Consider the following 18,580-nt stretch of genomic DNA (forward strand, 5'->3'; position numbering starts at 1 on the left):
AGGCCAGAGTAGGCACAGTGGGAGAGGCCCTTCAGGCCAGGCAAGGGCTGTAGTAGGGCGGGTGTTTTGGGGCAGTTCGGACCCGCTTCACTTCTCCCCTGTCCTCGGGTCGCCTTCCCGAGAGGTGAACACGTTTCCTGGCTTTGGAGGACTTCTGAAGGAAGCAGATGGGGTCTGCTGTCGGAAAGTCACGCAGGGCTGAGATGGGGGTGCAGAGCTCTGGTCTCACTTCTTAGCCGAACTCTGGCTTCTGGCGGATGTGGGGAGGACACAGAGGTCCCGAAAGGGCCCTGTATTCCTCACTATCTTCCCCTGGCCCTGGATAGAGAGCAAGATTCATCAGGGAGGGAGGATTATTGCCTGGGAACAATAAGCAAATTATCCGGAGGCTAGCATGCAAATATGTCTAACAACTCTGATTTGACTCCTGAGGTGCCTCCCACTGGGCAGGAGGAAACGACGCGGGGAATTCTTTGGGTCCCTTACCTACCCCAGACCTCTTCTAGCGTGGAATGTCCCTCAAGGATACTGCTGCCCAGAGTGGCTGCCCACTGAGTCCCTTAGCAAACAAATCTCCTTCTTCCCACCACCACTAAGCGGAGAAGTCTCCAAGCTCATTCAATGACATTTTCCTCCTTTCTGTTCAGCCTGCCTTCCTTGGAGACAGACTCAACACCCTTACCGGGTAACAGTGTGGCATACAGACTGAACCCAGACCTACAATGGAATTGAGGGCAAAACAAAGCCTCGCACTTGTCCTCCCCTCCTAGTCCGCCCCCCACCGGCTGCCTAGCCAGGTTAAACTGGTTGGGTTTAAGACACGGAAGAGTAAAGCAGGCCGGTGTGGCGCCTGTGGCTCAAAGGAATAGGGCCCCGGCCCAATATACTGTAGGTGGTGGGTTCAAACCCAGCCCCAGCCAAGAACTGCAAAAAAAAAAAAAAAAAAAAGAGTAAACCAGGCGGTAAGGCCGCCTATGGCTTGCCATTCTTCAGGCTCCTTTCAGGGCTGGAGTCTGGGTGATTAGATTTTTCAAAGGCATCCCAAGAATTCAAGTCAACAATATTTATTGATCACTTGCTGAGTGCAGTGCTTAGGGAACAAGTCTACTTCCACAGAGAACCAAAATCTTATTTTAAGGTAGGTCCTGAGTCTGGAAGACAGTTTGGACTCTGGATTCAAATCTCATCTCTCAGCTAAATCGTCCCTTGTTGCTAGGTTAATAATAAGCATTATTCCTCACTGGACCTCAATGTCCCCATTTGCAGGCACTGGGTAGAAATCAGCTCCTATTCCCCCTAGAGGCCAGAGGTGATTGGGAGAGGTCTCTGGAGGAGGGGAAGGAACAATGATCAATTTTCTGCTAGGTGTTTGGCATCCTTCCAGAAAGACATTTCTGCTGGGAGCAGGAAGGCATGTCTGGGTTAGAACCCTCTCATACACAGCCCAGCCCCCACTATGTCTTCTGCCCACTGGGCAAGCTGAGGTCAGTGCTGGTGCCAAGACTGTCCTGCTCCAGAAGAAAGCATTTCCATGGAGAAAGCTGCTGCCAGGACGCGTGGCCTCATTTTGGGGAGCCTAACCTCTCTTTCCTCTCCAAGCCGTCCACTCTGGAGGCCTCCCCAGCGTCCGGCGGGTGTCTCTGGCTGAGAATGAACAGCAGACAACCCAGCAAAGCCTCTCGCATGTCCTGGGAGTCCAGGCGATGGGCCAATCGGCGCAGCAGGGGCAGGAGGTACTGGCGGGCTAGGCGGGCAGCAGGCAGCAGCAGACGAGACAGCAGCACTCGCAACAGCAGCGGGAGCAGTGGTGCGGGCATGGCAGGGTCAGTGGGTCAGTGCCTGTGTAGGCAACCCAGGCTTTAGGCTTGCACTTCCTGCTTGTGCCTAACCTGGCAAAGACACAAGGTGGGCAGAAATTCCCCCTCCTATCAGTTCACAACTTCATATTCCCCAGACCTCAATTTGTGAAGCCCTGTCTTCTGGCAAGGTAGCTGGGGCAGAAGGTTTCTCACCAGAGTGCAGATGGGGAGACTGAGCCACGGTAAGAGTAACACAGGCAATAAGACCACCTATGGCTTGCCATTCTTCAGGCTCCCACCTTGCCCGGACCTTCTCATCCTCTAATCATCCCTTCTTGCCTCCTCTTCCTCTGTCCACCTAGGATTTGCAGTTCTCAACCTGTGGGTCATGACCCCTTTGTAACAATGAAAGTACTTTGAGAACCACTGTTCCCTCAGTCTGACAGTTCTCCCTCAGGCAATTTGAATGTTTCTTTTGTGGGCTCTTGATCCTCCCTGACCTGATACTCCCTACCCTCCCAGGTCCCTCCCGCCACTCATCAGTGGCAGCTCACCAGTGGCAGCTCTCACCAGTTAGAACCACTTCTCAGAATCAATCTCTGGGTGAATTTGCCTGCAGTGAAGATAGCCTCACTGGATACAACACAGGGTAGCCCCACCCAACTCAGCCCACCAATTATAGCTTGCCGGGTAGGGGAACAATGAAGAGACAGCTGCATTCTGGCACCTGGTATATTGAGGGGAGGGGCAGCTGGGCTCACCCCCCTCTTCCAGTCTGGGAGTAGAAGAGAGGACAAAATATATAATTTCCTTTAGTGGGTACAGACCTCAGAGTCGGAATCCAGATTGCACTTTCTAATTAGTTGTGTTACCTTAAGTATATTGACTTTTCTGGGCCCCAGTTTCCTCCTCTGTTAACTTAAAAACTGGGTACTCTGGAAGGGGCTAAGGCAGGTGGGTTGACTGAGCTCAGGAGTTGGAGATCAGGCTAAGGAAGAGTGAGACCCCATCTCTACTAAAAATTGAAAAACCAGCTGAGCACGATGGCAGACGCCTATACTCCTAGCTACTTAGGAGGCTGAGGCAAGAGGATGACTTGAGCCCAAGAATTTGAGGTTGAGAGATGCTGTGGCACCCTACCCAGGGTGACTGAGTGAGACTCTGTCTCAAAGCAAACTAACACAAAAAAACTGGACTAACTGGAAGGAGTAAATGGAATGGGATGACACGTGAGACCCACTTGCCCAAGCAGACACACATTTGTAGCCCAGATAGACATCTGAACACTAGGCATGCTGAGTGGCTGAAGTAGGGAGACCAGGGCTGGGCCCCCTGAGGGTAGAGAAGTGGAGGCACAGTCCATCCTATAGGTGGGCACAGTTAGACACAGCTGGATAATATTCCCCTTACAACAGGAAGAGGGATGCACCCTTCATGACCCTATTCTCTACCTACCTCCCTCAACCTAGTTTACATGAAATTCTATGAGGTAGCCAGGTTTATCTTGATGGGTTGATAGCCTGGGTTTTTTTTTTTTGTTGTTGTTGTTCTTTTTAATACCTCATTCTCTTTCTTCATAAAATGGGTATAATTGCTGCCCTGCTGGACTCCGATGAGAAAATGATCATGAAGGGTTTTATAAACTTCAAAGCCTTGGGAACATGATCATTTGTCACCATCCCCATCTGCAGTTGCCATTAACATCGTCAGCATCACTATCATCGTCAAAGACCTTAAAGAGGCCAGGCACGGTGGCTCACAGCACTAATCCTAGCACTCTGAGAGGCCGAGGCAGGTGAATTGCCTGAGCTCAGGAGTTCAAGGCCAGCCTGAGCAAGAGCAAGACCCTGTCTCTACTAAAAAACTAGAAAAAGCTAGCCAGACCTGATGCCACGTGCTTGTAGTCCCAGCTATTCATGGAGGCTGAGGATTGCTTGAGCCCAGGAATTTGAGGTTGCTGTAAGCTATGATGCCAGCTCACTCTAGCCTGTGGTAACAGAGTGAGATGTGAGACTGTCTTAGAAAAAAACAAACAACAACAACAAAAAATCTTGGACAAAACTTACCAGATCAAGAAAGCCTATCTCACTTTACCCAAAGGAAACAGGGGAGAGGAGCTGTCTTTAGTTGTTTCCTGAGAGGGTGTGATAGCTATGTGTTATCCCAAGGCTGTATATGAGGTATATATTGAATTCACACATATGCCAAGCTTCCAAGTTCATGATCTCACTCAATTTTCACCACCACCCTGCAGGGGACTATTGTGCAAATGGGGAAACTGAGGATCAGGGTGGTTAAACAATTCACCTAAGTCACACACAGATAAATGGCCTGAACTTACCCCTGACTTGTTCCTTCCCTGGGCTTGCCCATCTCTGTAAATGGCAGTTGCATCTTTCTAGGTAGTTACTCTGGCCAAAAACTTGGCGTTCCTTTTTTTTTTTTCTTTTAGAGACAAGATCTTGCTCTGTTGTCCAGGCTGGAGTGCAGTGATATGATCACGGCTCACTGCAACCTCGAACTCCTGGGCTCAACTGAACCTCTTTCTTCAGCCTCCCAAGATGCTGGGATGTCGCGAACCAGTGCAGCAAAGGGAAGTGAACCAGAGTAGAATTGGTGGAGACTGAGAAAAATAGAGCATAAGAGAAGAGACGGAAACAAAGAATGGGATGGGAGGTGTGACTGAGCTGATGGTTACAGCCAGCGCCAAAGCACAAGACCAGCTTTATTTTATAGTATCTGTACAGGGGGAAGTAGCATAGACAAAATGGGGAAAATAGCATAAACAAAAGACATAGTTTTGGTCTTACAGTACAATAGGAAAATGTAAATAACTTTAATAAAGACAAACCATCTTGTTAATGATTTCTACTCAACTTCGTTAACCTATGACAAGAAGCAAGAAGGGAAAGATCACGGTGATAGTTAACAAAACAAAGAAGTGTGACTTAGTGGTTACTACTTTGTTAGCATATGAAAAGGAGAAAGAAAGGAGAGATCTCAAGGATCTCCGCATAGTTAACTACACAAAGAAAGGGCTACGTGACTTCTGGCAGAGGGAGCATGAAGAAAGGAATATGGCTGTTTTGGGAACGGACGGAAAGCAGTTGGGGGTTCATTTTCTGAATGTTATCCAGGCTGTGAGGGCCCTGCCAGTCTCACAGCCCACTCTCCATACTGGGACTACAGGTGTAAGCCACCATGCCTGGCAGAAGTTATTCCTGTTATCTTCCTATCATGGATCGATACCTACATTAGCAAATCCTGGTGGCTCTACTCTTAAAATACTCAGAATCTGACCACTTGTCACTGATGCCACTCTGACTACCCTCATTTGAGTGTCCATCATCCCTTGCCAGAATTATTGCAGTAGCCACATAACTGGTGTTCATTTCCCATTTCTACACAGTGACCAGAAAGATCTTTATAAAATGGGAATTGGATACCTGTCCTTTTTCTGCTCACGTGGTCCAATGGCTCCCATCTCACTCAGAGTTAAAGTCAAAGACTCTGTGACCTACCTTGCCCTGGGCTTTCTGACCTCTCTTGGCTTCTTGATTCAACTTCTAGTTCTTGCCTTATTCACTCAGCCTTAGAAACACTAGCACCTTTGGTATTTCTTAACTCTGCCTCAGTGCACAGTTAACTTTACCTCAGGGCCTGGAGCTGTAGAGGTGGAAAATATTGCTTCCTTCCCCTCTCTAGGTTCTTTCCTTGGTCTACAAATTAAATTGACATAAGAGAGATTAACAGGAAAAAACCAATTTTACTTATGTATGCATGTGAGTCCCACAAAAACATGAGACTCTAGGGGCCAGGTGATTGAGGTTTATATACCATCCTTAGCTACAGATAGAAATAGGAGCTTGGGGCTTCTGGAGCATGATGGAGACATTCTAGGAGGGTGAGGAGGAGAAATGTGCTGTGACTAAAAGTGGCTTTGTTATGCAGAAAAGTTTCTGCAGTTCTCTGGCTCGGTTCGGTAGCACAGTGATTATGGTGCCCGCCACATACACCAAGGCTGGCGGATTCAAATCCTGCCTGGGCCAGCTAAACAACAATGACAACTGCTTCAAATCCCCAAGATCAAGGACTCACTGAATAAAGAAATTCCAGGGTGGCGCCTGTGGCTCAGTGAGCAGGGCGCCGGCCCCATATACCGAGGGTGGCGGGTTCAAGCCCAACCCCGGCCAAACTGCAACCAAAAAATAGCCGGGAGTTGTGGTGGGTGCCTGTAGTCCCAGCTACTCGGGAGGCTGAGGCAGGAGAATCGCCTAAGCCCAGGAGTTGGAGGTTGCTGTGAGCTGTGTGACAGCAGGGCACTCTACCGAGGGCAATACAGTGAAACTCTGTCTCTACAAAAAAAAAAGAAAAAGAAATTCCAGTAACAAAACCAAAAAAAAAAACCAACAATGACAACTGCAATAAAAAATAGCGGGGTGTTGTGGCGAGTGCCTGTAGTCCCAGCTAGTTGGGAGGCTGAAGCAAGAGAATCACTTACGCCCAAGAGTTTGAGGTTGCTGTGAGCTGTGATGCTACAGCAATCTACTGATGGTGACATAGTGAGACTGTATCAAAAAAAAAAAGTTTCTACAGCTCTCTTCTTAATACAGACAACTATGCTGATGAGAATTTCTTTTATGTTAAATTTCTATTATTGTTACAGGAAGACAAGGCCCAACGGAGAGAAAGAGCACTCAAACACCACGTTTATAAGAGGAAGGGCTTTATTTATCACCTGGGAGCTTATGGCATAGAAGAATTCCAAATGGCCACGCTCCCTGACTGCCTTGGTCTTTCTCTTTTTATCAACAGTCAAAAGTTCCACCCCACAGGTATCCTTCTCATTGGCCAGTTTGAATCAAGCGGGAGATGCTATTCCTGCCCCTACAGAACTACAGGATTTCACAGAACTTGGAAATTTCCAAGTTTCAGGAAGTTAAGTTTACAAATTCCCAAGAGCTGAGTCACCGTGGAGAGGACCCTGCATGTGTATCCTTGTGGCCTCCTTGAGAAGACCTGTTCTCCTAGACCTCACCCTTCTCGGCTATCCTCTCTCATTATAAGGCATGGTACAGTGGCTTATGCCTACAATCCTGGCACTTTGGGAAGCCAAGGCTGGTGGATCACCTGAGCTCAAGAGTTTGAGATCAGTCTGAGACTAGAGGCTGAAGCAAGAGGATCCCAGGAGTTTGAGGTTGCTGTGAGATATGACAGCACAGCACTCAACCCCAGAGACTCTGCCTCAAAAAAAAAAAAAAATTTCCTTTAGGGGCGGTGCCTGTGGCTCAGTAAGGCGCCGGCCCCATATACTGAGGGTGGCAGGTTTGAACCCAGCCCCTGCCAAACTACAACAAAAAATAGCCAGGCCTTGTGGTAGGTGTCTGTAGTTCCAGCTACTCAGGAGGCTGAGGCAGGAGAATCACCTAAGCTCAAGAGCTGGAGGTAGCTGTGGGCTGTGACACCACGGAACTCTACTGAGGGCAACAGAGTGAAACTCTGTCTCTAAAAAAAAAAAATTACTTTATGAAAGGGCAACTTTTCAGAGATACTCCTTTTGTCTGAAATTTCTCAAAATAACCAGCTTCAAATGATCAATATACCAAAGAGGTATTTTGTGGGGTGATGTATTCTGGTCTTCTACATTCTGTGGGGTGGTTTTTCAGATATTCTCACATCTGAAACTTACCCAAGTTTCACATTCCAGAAACTGGGTTGGTAGATTGTCCCACAAGCCATTAAAGAGGCATTTGTGGGCTGGGCATTGTAGCACTCTGGGAGGATCTCTTGAGGCCAGGAATTTGAGATGAGCCTCAGCAATATAGCAAGACCTCTTGCAAAAAAATTATAAAAAAAATTGCTGTGTGGTGGCACATAGTTGTAGTCCCAGCTACTCGGGAGGCTGAGGCAGGAGAATCACTATGCCTAGGAGTTTGAGGTTGCAAACTATGATGAAGTCACTGTTCTCTAGCCTGGGAAAGAGTGAGACCCATATAAAAAAAAGGCATTTCTATGCAAATTAAAGAGTTAAAGTTACTGATTGAAGTAGACTATAAACCAGTTTCTAGGTCCAGAGGTATCCAGTTTAGAAGAATTCCAGATGTTAGTCTGAAAGCATCTTTTGCAGTTTGAATGCCTCTGATGATTCCTGGGTAGACCACATAGCAATGAGCATGAAGGTCGTCTATACATGATTTCTCTGAAGTGTATATCAAATTATCCAGCTTCAGATTTCAGGGATTCAGGAGAAGAGAAGTTTTTGTTCTTATTGATTACAGATGAGTAGGAGAAATTAGAAACATTGCTTTGGAGAGTCATACAGCAAGATGTTGGAGGAAACTAGAAAAATTAAGGATCCAGTCCAATATACACATAGATAATAAAACTTCAATGAAGTGCTGGGCATGGTGGCTCACACCTATAATCCTAGCGCTCTGCGAGGCCAAGGTGGGTGGATTGCTTGAGCTCAGGAGTTCAAAACAGTCTGAGCAAGAGCGAGACCCCATCTCTAAAAAAAATAGCTGGGTGTTGTGGTGGGTGCCTGTAGTCCCAGCTACTCAGGAGGCTGAGGCAAGAGAATCACTTGAGCCCAGGAGTCTGAGGTTGCTGTGAGCTATAAGACCATAGTGCTCTACTGAGGGTGACAAAGTGTGACTCTGTCTCAAAAGAAAAAAACAAAACAAACACAACAACAACAAATCTTTAAAGAAGAGTAGAATCTATTAATGTATACATTACTGTTTGCTACTGAAACATAATTTTCTTTCTACTTTCACCCCCTTTTATGCCAAAAATAATCAGAATAAGACTAATTTATTTGCAATAAGTCTAGTCTCATTAAATCTGCCCTGACTATTTACATAAGTGTAGCAAGAAGGCAATTTACCACCATATAGTCTGTTTTTAAGTCTACTTTGCTGGAACTTTTAATAAGGAATCTCAGTCTAGACATTTAAAGCCTTTCAAGCTAGGAAGTAAAGCTGAGGACTTGTCATCAGACTTCTCCTGCAATACCTATAGATTTGGGTGAACTTCCTCTTCTTGAGGTTCCCAAAATATATTAAGATTCTCAGGCCTGGCGGCGCCTGTGGCTCAAGGACTAGGGCGCCGGTCCCATATGCCAGAGGTGGTGGGTTCAAACCCAGCCTCGGCCAAAAAACCAAAAAAAAAAAAAAAAAGATTCTCAGGCCTGCCAGGAAGTAACATTCCTTACTCATCTGTAAGGCAACCTAGTGTGTAATGTACCAGGCCAGTTCCCCTCTCCCAAGGGGCTTTTATTTGGTTCTATAAGATTAAATATTTCCTTAAAACCGGTCATATTGGCTCAGCGCCTGTGGCTCAAGCAGCTAAGGCGCCAGCCACATACACCTGACCTGGCAGGTTCGAATCCAGTCGGGGCCCGCTAAACAACAATGATGGCTGCAACCAAAAAACAGCCAGACGTTGTGGCAGGCGCCTGCAGTCCAGCTACTTGGGAGGCAGAGGCAGAATTGCTTGAGCCCAGGAGTTGGAGGTTGCTGTGAGCTGTAATGCCATAGCACGCTACGCAGGGTGACAGCTTGAGGCTCTGTCTCAAAAAAAAAACAAACCTGGTCATATCACTTCTATGCACATTTTCAAATATGACATCCCAGTCCAAGCCTTAGTAATATAACCATTGTTTCCAATTATGTCCTGTAAAAAGAAACTTGTACTATACTTGTACTGTAACACCATGAAAATATGAAAATCCACTAATAGTTTGTGATTTCTGCAGAGATTGGGTAGGGAGAAAAAGTATTCAGTTTATGAAAAGTATACTTTACCAGGTGGCGCCTATGGCTCAAAAGAGTAGGGCACTAACCCCATATGCTGGAGGTGACGAGTTCAAACCCAGCCCCGGCCAGAAACTGCAAAAAATATATATATACTTTACCACATTGCTGTAAAATCTTCCTCAAATCCAGTCTGATAGTATGATCTTTTTCCTTGTTTTTTTTTTCTTTCTTTTCTTTTTTTTTTTTTGTTGTTGTTGAGAGAGAATCCCACCCGAAACCCTGAGCAGAGTGCAGTGATGCACTCATCTGTAACCTCATTCTTGGGTTGTGGGCATCCTGCTACCTCAGCCTCCCAAAGCTGCTGGGATTATAGGTGCCTGCCCACCTGGGTTTTTCTTTTCTTTTCTTTTCTTTTTGAGACAGAGCCTCAAGCAGTCACCCTGCGTAGAGTGCTATAGCATCACAGCTCACAGCAACCTCCAACTCCCGGGCTTAGGCTATTCTGAATCTTATTATGGCCTATTTGGAGATGCATCTGTAAATAAGCCATAAAAGATTGATTGTAAGGTATAAAAGAATTATTAGTTTTGATGATGAGTCACTTGACTGATATCTTAGATTGGGTGAGGGGAGAACTTTTTGAAAGTGAGCAAATGAAAAATCTTGTCGGGTGGCGCCTGTGGCTCAGTCGGTAAGGCGCCGGCCCCATATACCGAGGGTGGCAGGTTCAAACCCAGCCCCGGCCAAACTGCAACCAAAAAATAGCCGGGCGTTGTGGCGGGCGCCTGTAGTCCCAGCTGCTCCGGAGGCTGAGGCAAGAGAATCGCGTAAGCCCAGGAGTTGGAGGTTGCTGTGAGCTGTGTGAGGCCACCGCACTCTACCGAGGGCCATAAAGTGAAACTCTGTCTCTACAAAAAAAAAAAAAAAAAAAAAGAAAAATCTTGTCTTTTCCACAAATATCAATAAAAATCTTTAGCCATCTGAGAAGGTAAACTTAACTTGTCCCATTTGCCAGAAACACAATTTAGACCCAGCTATTCTTTTATAAACTAGTGAATTTTATATTATCCTACCTAGCATGTGGCTAAAATTCGATCTGCTTCTGTCTGTATGTTTATATGCATATATACATGTGATATTTTTCTACCTCCAAATGGTGTTATCAAAATTAATTTGTCATGGGGCGGCACCTGTGGCTCAGTGGGTAGGGCACCAGCCCCATATACCAAGGGTGGTGGGTTCAAACCTGGCCCCGGACAAACTGCAACACAAAAATAGCCAGGCGTTGTGGCGGGCGCCTGTAGTCCCAGCTACTCGGGAGGCTTAGGCGAGAGAATCACCTAAGCCCAGGAGTTGGAGGTTGCTGTGAGCTGTGATACCATAGCACTCTACTGAGGGCAATAAAGTGAGACTCTGTCTCTACAAAAAAAAAAAAAAAGAAATCTTAAAATTAATTTGTAACGGCTTGGCACCTATAGCACAGTGGTTACGGCGCTGGCCACATACAGCGAGGCTGGCGGGTTCGAATCTGGCCTGGGCCAGCTAAACAACAATGACACCTTCAACAAAAAATACCTGGGCATTGTGGTAGGCACCTGTAGTCCCAGTTACTTGGCAGACTGAGGCAAGAGAATCGCTTAAGCCCAAGAGTTTGAAGTTGCTATGAGCTGTGACACCATGGCACTGTACTGAGGGTGACACAGTGAGGTTCTGTCCCTACCCCCCAAAAAAACCCTGTTATTAAAGTTTATATGTATATCATGGAATACTATTCAGCCATTTAAAAAGATAGAAGACTTTGGGCAGCATCTGTGGTTCAAAGGAGTAGGGTGCCGGCCCCATATACCAGAAAAAAAAGAGCCTCTCAAAATAGTAGAGTCATTATACAAGAACTATGTCACACACAAACCACTCAAGGAGTTTTCTCCTGCTAATCTAAATTCAGTAAAGGAAAAAAAGAGGCCACCACTCTCTCTTTGACCAGACCCTGGCCTGGGAGCCTGTTGGTGCAAGAATCTTAACTTCAGCTAGCTTTCTGTTAAGGGTCTCAGAATCCTGAATGTGCAGTAGTCCTGGGGCCAGCAGGTCTCAATCAGTGAGGTTCCTTTGTGATTGCCAGACTATAGTGGAGGAAAAATAGTGCTTCTCCCTACTCTTCTAAGTTCTTTAGCTGGTCTATAAATTAAAATGATATAAGTCACGGCTCGGCGCCTGTGGCTCAAGCAGCTAAGGTGCCAGCCACATACACCTGAGCTGGCGGGTTCGAATTCAGCCCAGGCCTGCCATACAACAATGATGGCTGCAACCAAAAAATAGCTGGACGTTGTGGCGGGCACCTGTAATCCCAGCTACTTGGGAGGCAGAGGCAGGAGAATCGCTTGAGCCCAAGAGTTGGAGGTTGCTGTGAGCTGTGATGCCACAGCACTCTACCCAGGGCAACAGCTTGAGGCTCTGTCTCAAAAAACAAAACAAACCAAAAAATGATATAAGTCAGATTAACAGGAGCAAAACAATTTTGATTATGTATGTATGTGTGAAAGTTCCATAAAAATATGAGACTCCAGCTAGTGGTCACATGATTGAGGTTTAAATACCATGCTGAGCCACAGAAAGGAATGGAATCTTGGGGCTTCTGGGAGATGATGGAGACAAATTCTAAGAAATGAGAAGAAGTGAGTGGCAAATAAAAGTTGCCTTGTTATGCAGAGAAAGTTTTCCAGGTAATAAAAGGTGTTTTAGAGCAGCTTTCTTCTTGGTAAAGATAGAAATACCAATAAAAATTCCCTTTATGAGTGTAAATTACCTTTACAAAAGGGCAGTTTTTCAGAGCAACTTGGGTGTCTTTAGTTTCTCAAAATAATCAGTTTAAAATAATCAATATGCCAACGAGGTATATTTTGGGGTGGCATATTCTAGTCATCTATAGTCATATTTTGGGATAATGTGTCCTGAGCCCCAAAAGCACCTACTATTGCTCCTGCCTACAAGGGCCTTTTTCCAGCTATCCACAACGCTCCATCACTTACCCCCTTCAATTTTTGCCCTAAAGTCACCCAACCATCCTATTTAAATGTACACTCCCTCAACCTCACATCCTGCTGCCCCTCCCATGCCCTTCCTCTGCTTTCTTTGTCAGACAGGCTTTATATTTTACTTTTTTATCTTGCTGGTTATCTATTTCCCACACTAGAATGTAAATTCCATGAGAGTAGGAATTATTTTATCTGCTGCTGTGTCTGCAGAGCTTGGCTATAAACATCTGTTGTAAGAAAGATAAATGAGTGTTCTTGGAGAGAAGATCCAAACCTGAGCCTGTTTGCCCCAGAGCCTGTGTAAGCCACATACACCAGGGCTCCATTAACCAAACACACTCCCAGGATCTGTGTGACAATAGCTGGAGAGAGCCTTGGCAGAGAGGAACTGAATCACACCAAGGCCAAGGAAGTAAGATAGGCCTCCAGGTTCCTTCTGGGAAACACCAAAGTTCACAATCTAGGCAGACCTGGCGGCTCATGCCTGTAATTCTAGGACTCTGGGAGGCTGAGGCGTGTGGATTGCTTAAGCTCAGAGTCCTGACACCAGCCTGAACCCCAGGGCAAGACCTAGTCTCTAAAAATAGCCAGGCACTGTGGCAGGTACCTGTAGTCCCAGCTACTTGGAAGGCTGAGATAAGAGAATCGCTTGAGCCCAAGAGTTTGAAGTTGCTGTGAGCTGTGATGCTACAGCACTCTACCAAGGGTGAAAAAGTGAGAATGTCTCCAGAAAAAAAACAGTGCACATTCTGGAGGGCACTCTGGATGCTCCAAAAACAGCTGGCCCAAGATTGCTGGGTGATGTGACCCTGGGTAAGTCACATCTCACCCTTCCCAGACTAGATTTCCACAGCTGCGGGATCTTCCAGCTATAAGATCTTCAGACTCCTGCCCAACCCCTGCTTCTTGTAAACAGAGTAAAGGGTTCCCGGAGCTTGGGATAGTGAGGCCAGCAAAGGAAACAGACTATTGTCTCTGGGAACAATAGGAAATACCACAGGGGATTGGAAAGGGAGATGAGGGAGGGGCTGGACCCAAGGAATGGACCTAGCCTTAGTTTGCTCCCTTTCTCTCCCGCTCCTCCTGGGATTATCTCGCTTCTTCTTATCCTCACCTCCACGAGCCCCCAGTCCCCCTTGGCCTGCCTCAGACATTTTCTCCAAGGCAGGGAAACCAAGGGCTCTGCTGTGGATTTCCTCAGCTCTTCTTGGCAAGATAACCATCTTCATTAGCAACGAAGCTGCCTGGGAGCAGTTTTCTTCTAGCTCCCAGTCTGTCCTTGTGGAATGGGTTCTTTCTGTACTTCCCTGATCTCCAGTGCTCTGCGGCCAGCAGGCAGGCAGGCGACTTTGAGGAAACTGACCAAGCCTCCTGTTTCCTCAAAGTCAATTAAAAAAAATATCTGGATAGTAACCTGTGAAATTAAGGACTGAGGATTGGACTCTGACCTTTTTTTCCCTCTTGCCCAAATTCCTTTAAGAGGTTTGGTGAGTCATCGGTATAAACAATAAAATCTCATTAAAATGGGTTTATTAACCTAAAATAATGTGTCTTACTTTCCAACCCGATTCAGGTATTGTGTCACATTATAGAAGACCCTCTTATCTTAATTCAAGCATTCTAGTAGAACCCCTATTTTTTTTTTTTTTTTGGAGACAGTCTCACTCTCATGATCCTCTTGCCTCAGCCTCCCAAGTAGCTGGGACTACAGGCACCTACCACAACACCCAGCTATTTTTTTTTTTTGGACACAGAGTCTCAATTTGTAGCCCTCTGTAGAGTCCCGTAACATCACAGCTCACAGTAACCTCCAACTCCTGGGTTTAGGCGATTCTCTTGCCTCAGCCTCCAGAATAGCTGAGTAGCTGGAACCACAGGTGCCTGCCACAACGCTCCGCTAACCAGCTAGGTTTTTTCTTTTTAAAAGATGAGTTCTGTAGCCGGGCGTTGTGGCGGGCGCCTGTAGTCCCAGCTACTCGAGAGGCTGAGGCAAGAGAATCGCTTAAGCCCAGGAGTTGGAGGTTGCTGTGAGCTGTGTGAGGCCACGGCACTCTACTGAGGGCCATAAAGTGAGACTCTGTCTCTACAAAAAAAAAAGATGAGTTCTGGGGCGGCGCCTGTAGCTCAAGGAGTAGGGCGCCGGTCCCATATGCCAGAGGTGGCGGGTTCAAACCCAGCCTCGGCCAAAAACCACAAAAAAATAATAATAATAATAAAATAAAATAAAAGATGAGTTCTCACTCTTGCTCAGTATTACAGGCGTGAGGCACCACACCGCCTCAGAGCCCCTATCTTACCTGAAGCATTGCTTTCTACTCATTCCAGGTCTTTAGACGAAGCTTAACTATTTCAGCCAACTGTCAACTAACGCATCTCTAAAATCAACCTACAATTTGTAAGGTCACACTTTGAGATGTCCCACTGTTTGGGGCCAAGCCAAAGTGTATCTTCCATGTCCTGATTTATAGTTTTACCTGTAATTCCTATCTCCATGAATGTGTAAAGTCAAATGGTAAGCCAGCTGCCTCATTTTCTCAAGACCTCTTGAGAGCTTGTTCCCTCCCCAGGCTGTGGTGACACACATTCAGCTCAGAATATACTTCTTAAAATTATTTTATACAGTTTGGGTTTTTCTGTGGACAGGACGGTGTGCTGGCACTAAGTAGCCCCGGGAGTCCACCTTGCTTGTCCACTCCCTGAATCTTCAGTGCATCCATAAGCACTAAAGGGACCCCAACCAGCCTCATACCCAGGTATCAGGTAATAGGGTCATTCATGTCAACAAGTATTGTGTACCTACTGTGTGCCAGGCCTGTGCAAGGCATTGGGGACAATGGTGAAGAGAACAGGCACACTAAGAGTCCCCAGTGACAGACAGCAGGTAGGGAAAGCAAGCATGGGGTGGCTAGAGTTGCAGTGGAGCTAGTGAGTTATTGCCAGGCCCAGGAGCACTGGGCCTCTTGCTCATCCCACCCTTTTCTGCATGTCTCTATAGAGGGGCTGCAGAGGATGCTGCACACAGCCAGTATGACCTGCAAGAAAAAATGCATCTGGGTACCACTCAGTTCAGGATGCACACACAGGCTCTGGGACCTTCTCTCAGGGCCACTCTGGATGTCTGAGCAGGCTGGACACTGCATAACTGGGGGCAGGAGTTGTGCTGTGTGGGGGACCTCCTCCCTAGAATGGGAACTGGAATGAATTATACCTACCTCTGACCAGATTAGACACGGGGAGAACATGAGACTCAGAGCTTGGCTTTGGCAAGGTGTCCGATAAATACTTGTTTCCTTCCTTCCCTCCTGCTTCCCAGTACATCTCTATGTCCGAGGCCCTCCTGAGTTGAAGCATCCTGCTGCCACGAGCAGCCACTTAGATCAGAAGCTACGGCTCAGTTAACACTGGAAGAATCCATGGAGGCCTGTGAGACCTCAGCCTGACTCTGTCATGTTTTGTCCTCCTGTTCTCTGGGGAATCAGTGCTGCCCTTCCTGTTTGTGGGAGGTTGAGGACAGTGCTGGCCCTGAAACAAGGAGTTTTGAAAAGGAGCCAGGGAGGCCTCATCAAGGCAAAGAGTGCCACGGGTGATGCTGCCAAGGTTACTTCCAGGAACCGGAGTCAGCCAGGCATAGGAAATATGGGAGGGAAAAGGCAGAATATTAGCCAGGAATTGGGAGCTCAGCCCTGTCATTTATCACAGCGCTTGCCTGGGACAATAGACCTGAGACAATCTACTTGAGTAGATGTCTCATTGTGAGAATCTCAGCCCAGATTCTACAACTGAGAGAATACCTTGTGAAATGTAGCTCCTCCAGGGCAAGAGATAGTGCACTTTGGACAGACAGTCCCCTCCCTGTGAGCACCATCCCTCTGCCTACCTACTCTAGGCAGTGATAAACCCATGCACAGGCAATTGGGTGGTGGGAGATGTGCTTGTAAGAAGGGAATAAAATGGGCCAGGAGTTGGATATTGCCTAAAAGAGTAATTAGAGGTGACAGGTGGGGCCCTGCCCTATCTAGACAACAGCTGTTCTGGCCAGGGAGGAGGAGGTGGCCCAGGAGAGGAGCCTGTATAGAATGCAGCCCACTATTCCCACCGAAACAGCTGTCACTCTCCCCAGGCTCAGCTGACAGGACCAGGAGGGTGAGAGGCGTAAGCCTCTGGCAATGCTTCACAGGGAACAGTCAGATAGTAAAGGCAGGCAACAGCTGCTCCCTGGACAGCGGGATCGAGGGAGTAGAAGAGGGCCTGGAGGAGGACTTAAGAAAGGACATGCCTAGCATATTTCATGTGGGGAATGAGATTAGCAAAAAGCACAAGGCCCCAAGGAAAAAAAAAATCTAACAAAGACTGGATAACACCTTAATGGACAAAATAAATTTTTTACAGAAGGATCAAAAAAGAAGATCTAAATATGTAGACAAATGTACGAAGGTAATGAGCAGGAAAGCGTATGTCACAAAGGCTACAAAGATGTTGGTTCTCCCTACAATTCATGTAGAAATTCAATGCAACTGCAATGAAGAATCCAACAATGTTTTTTCCTTTTTCTTTATGGATGGGTAAGCTGGACATAAAATTTATTTGGGGAGAAAAAAGGGCCAAGAATAGCCAAGTCAATATTGAAGAAGAAAAGGAAAAGAGAATTGGCCCTGCAGATACCAACTGACCTATCTTGTAATTCGGGTACTAAAACAGTGTGGCAAGTTGCAAGAATAGATACGGTGACTAAGGAACAGAATAGAGAGATTAGAAATGGACACAAGAACTTGTGGGCAGAGGAAGAATTGTTAGTTAGTGAAGAAGGGACATTCAGGGTCAGAAATGGGGCTGCTGTAGTTGGCCATCTATAAGGGAAAGATAAGATTGGATCTTCTGGCACATCAGCTACAAAAATAAATTCCACTGGCATTAGAGACCTCAATGTGAAAAGTCAAACTATAAAATAATAGACACTGATCTTTATGGATTTGAGATAGCAGAGAATTAATTTGTTTTTGTTTTGTTTTGTTTTGATTTTTGAGACAGTCACTCTGTCACCCTGGGTAGCCAGTTGTGGCATCATAGCGCGCAGTAGCCTCAAACTCTTAGGTTTGAGCAGTCCTCCTGCCTCAGCCTCCTGAGTAGCTGGGACTAAAGGCACCCACCACGATGCCTGGCTAAAATAATTAATTTGTTTTATATGTTTTTCTTTTTTTTTGAGACAGAGTCTCACTATGTCAACCTGGGTAGAGTGCTGTGGCGTCACAGCTCACAGCAACCTCAAACTCTTGGGCTTAAGTGATTCTCTTGCCTTAGCCTCCCAAGTAGCTGGGACTACAGGCGCCCGCCACAACGCCCGGCTATTTTTTTTATTGTTGTTGCAGTTGTCATTGTTGTTTAGCTGTCCCGGGCTGGGTTCCAATCTGCCTGCTTCAGTGTATGTGGCCGGCACCCTAACCACTGTGCTATGGGTACCAAGCCTGTTTTATAGATTTTTGTTATGGTAATTTTCAAAATTATGGTACTGATATAAGAAAACCCTATATATGGATCACCTAGCTTCAATAGTAAATTGAAAACTTTTTTTTTTTTTCTGTAGAGACAGAGTCTCACTGTACCGCTGTGGCGTCACACGGCTCACAGCAACCTCTAACTCTTGGGCTTACGCGATTCTCTTGCCTCAGCCTCCCGAGCAGCTGGGACTACAGGCGCCTGCCACAATGCCCGGCTATTTTTTTGTTGCAGTTTGGCAGGGGCCGGGTTTGAACCCACCACCCTCGGCATATGGGGTCGGCACCCTACTCACTGAGCCACAGGCACCGCCTATAAATTGAAAACTTTTAATTAACAAAAGTCTACAGCCAGGCATAGTGGTGCACACCTGTAGTCTCTGCTACTGGGGAGACTGTAGTGCACTATACCTATCAGGTGTCTGGACAGTAGTGCACTATGCCTATCAGGTGTCGGCACTAAGTTCAGTATCAGCATGGTGACCTCCTAAGAGAAGGGG

The 18,580-nt window shown here is 46.6% G+C and overlaps 1 protein-coding gene across 3 annotated transcripts; it reads right to left on the reverse strand.

The window, feature by feature from the left end:
* Nucleotides 1–183: 183 nt before the first annotated feature.
* On the reverse strand, nt 184–15,901 carry MYMX (myomixer, myoblast fusion factor). 3 transcript variants are annotated; one of them, XM_053602125.1, is made up of 2 exons: nt 1,582–2,045; nt 184–318 (listed from the first exon to the last, which is right to left on the reverse strand). In XM_053602125.1, exons 1-2 carry the CDS (start codon nt 1,815–1,817, stop codon nt 303–305), a joined length of 252 nt encoding a protein of 83 aa, XP_053458100.1. In that variant the 5' UTR covers nt 1,818–2,045; the 3' UTR covers nt 184–302. The 3 variants fall into 3 exon arrangements, with proteins under 3 accessions (XP_053458100.1, XP_053458099.1, XP_053458098.1); XM_053602124.1 differs by lacking the exon at nt 184–318 and adding an exon at nt 15,801–15,901 and having other exon boundaries at nt 1,563–1,889; XM_053602123.1 differs by lacking the exon at nt 184–318 and adding an exon at nt 2,354–2,467 and having other exon boundaries at nt 1,563–1,889.
* Nucleotides 15,902–18,580: the final 2,679 nt, after the last annotated feature.

This window comes from Nycticebus coucang, chromosome 9 (assembly GCF_027406575.1).
Source record: "Nycticebus coucang isolate mNycCou1 chromosome 9, mNycCou1.pri, whole genome shotgun sequence".
Lineage (NCBI taxonomy): Eukaryota > Metazoa > Chordata > Mammalia > Primates > Lorisidae > Nycticebus > Nycticebus coucang.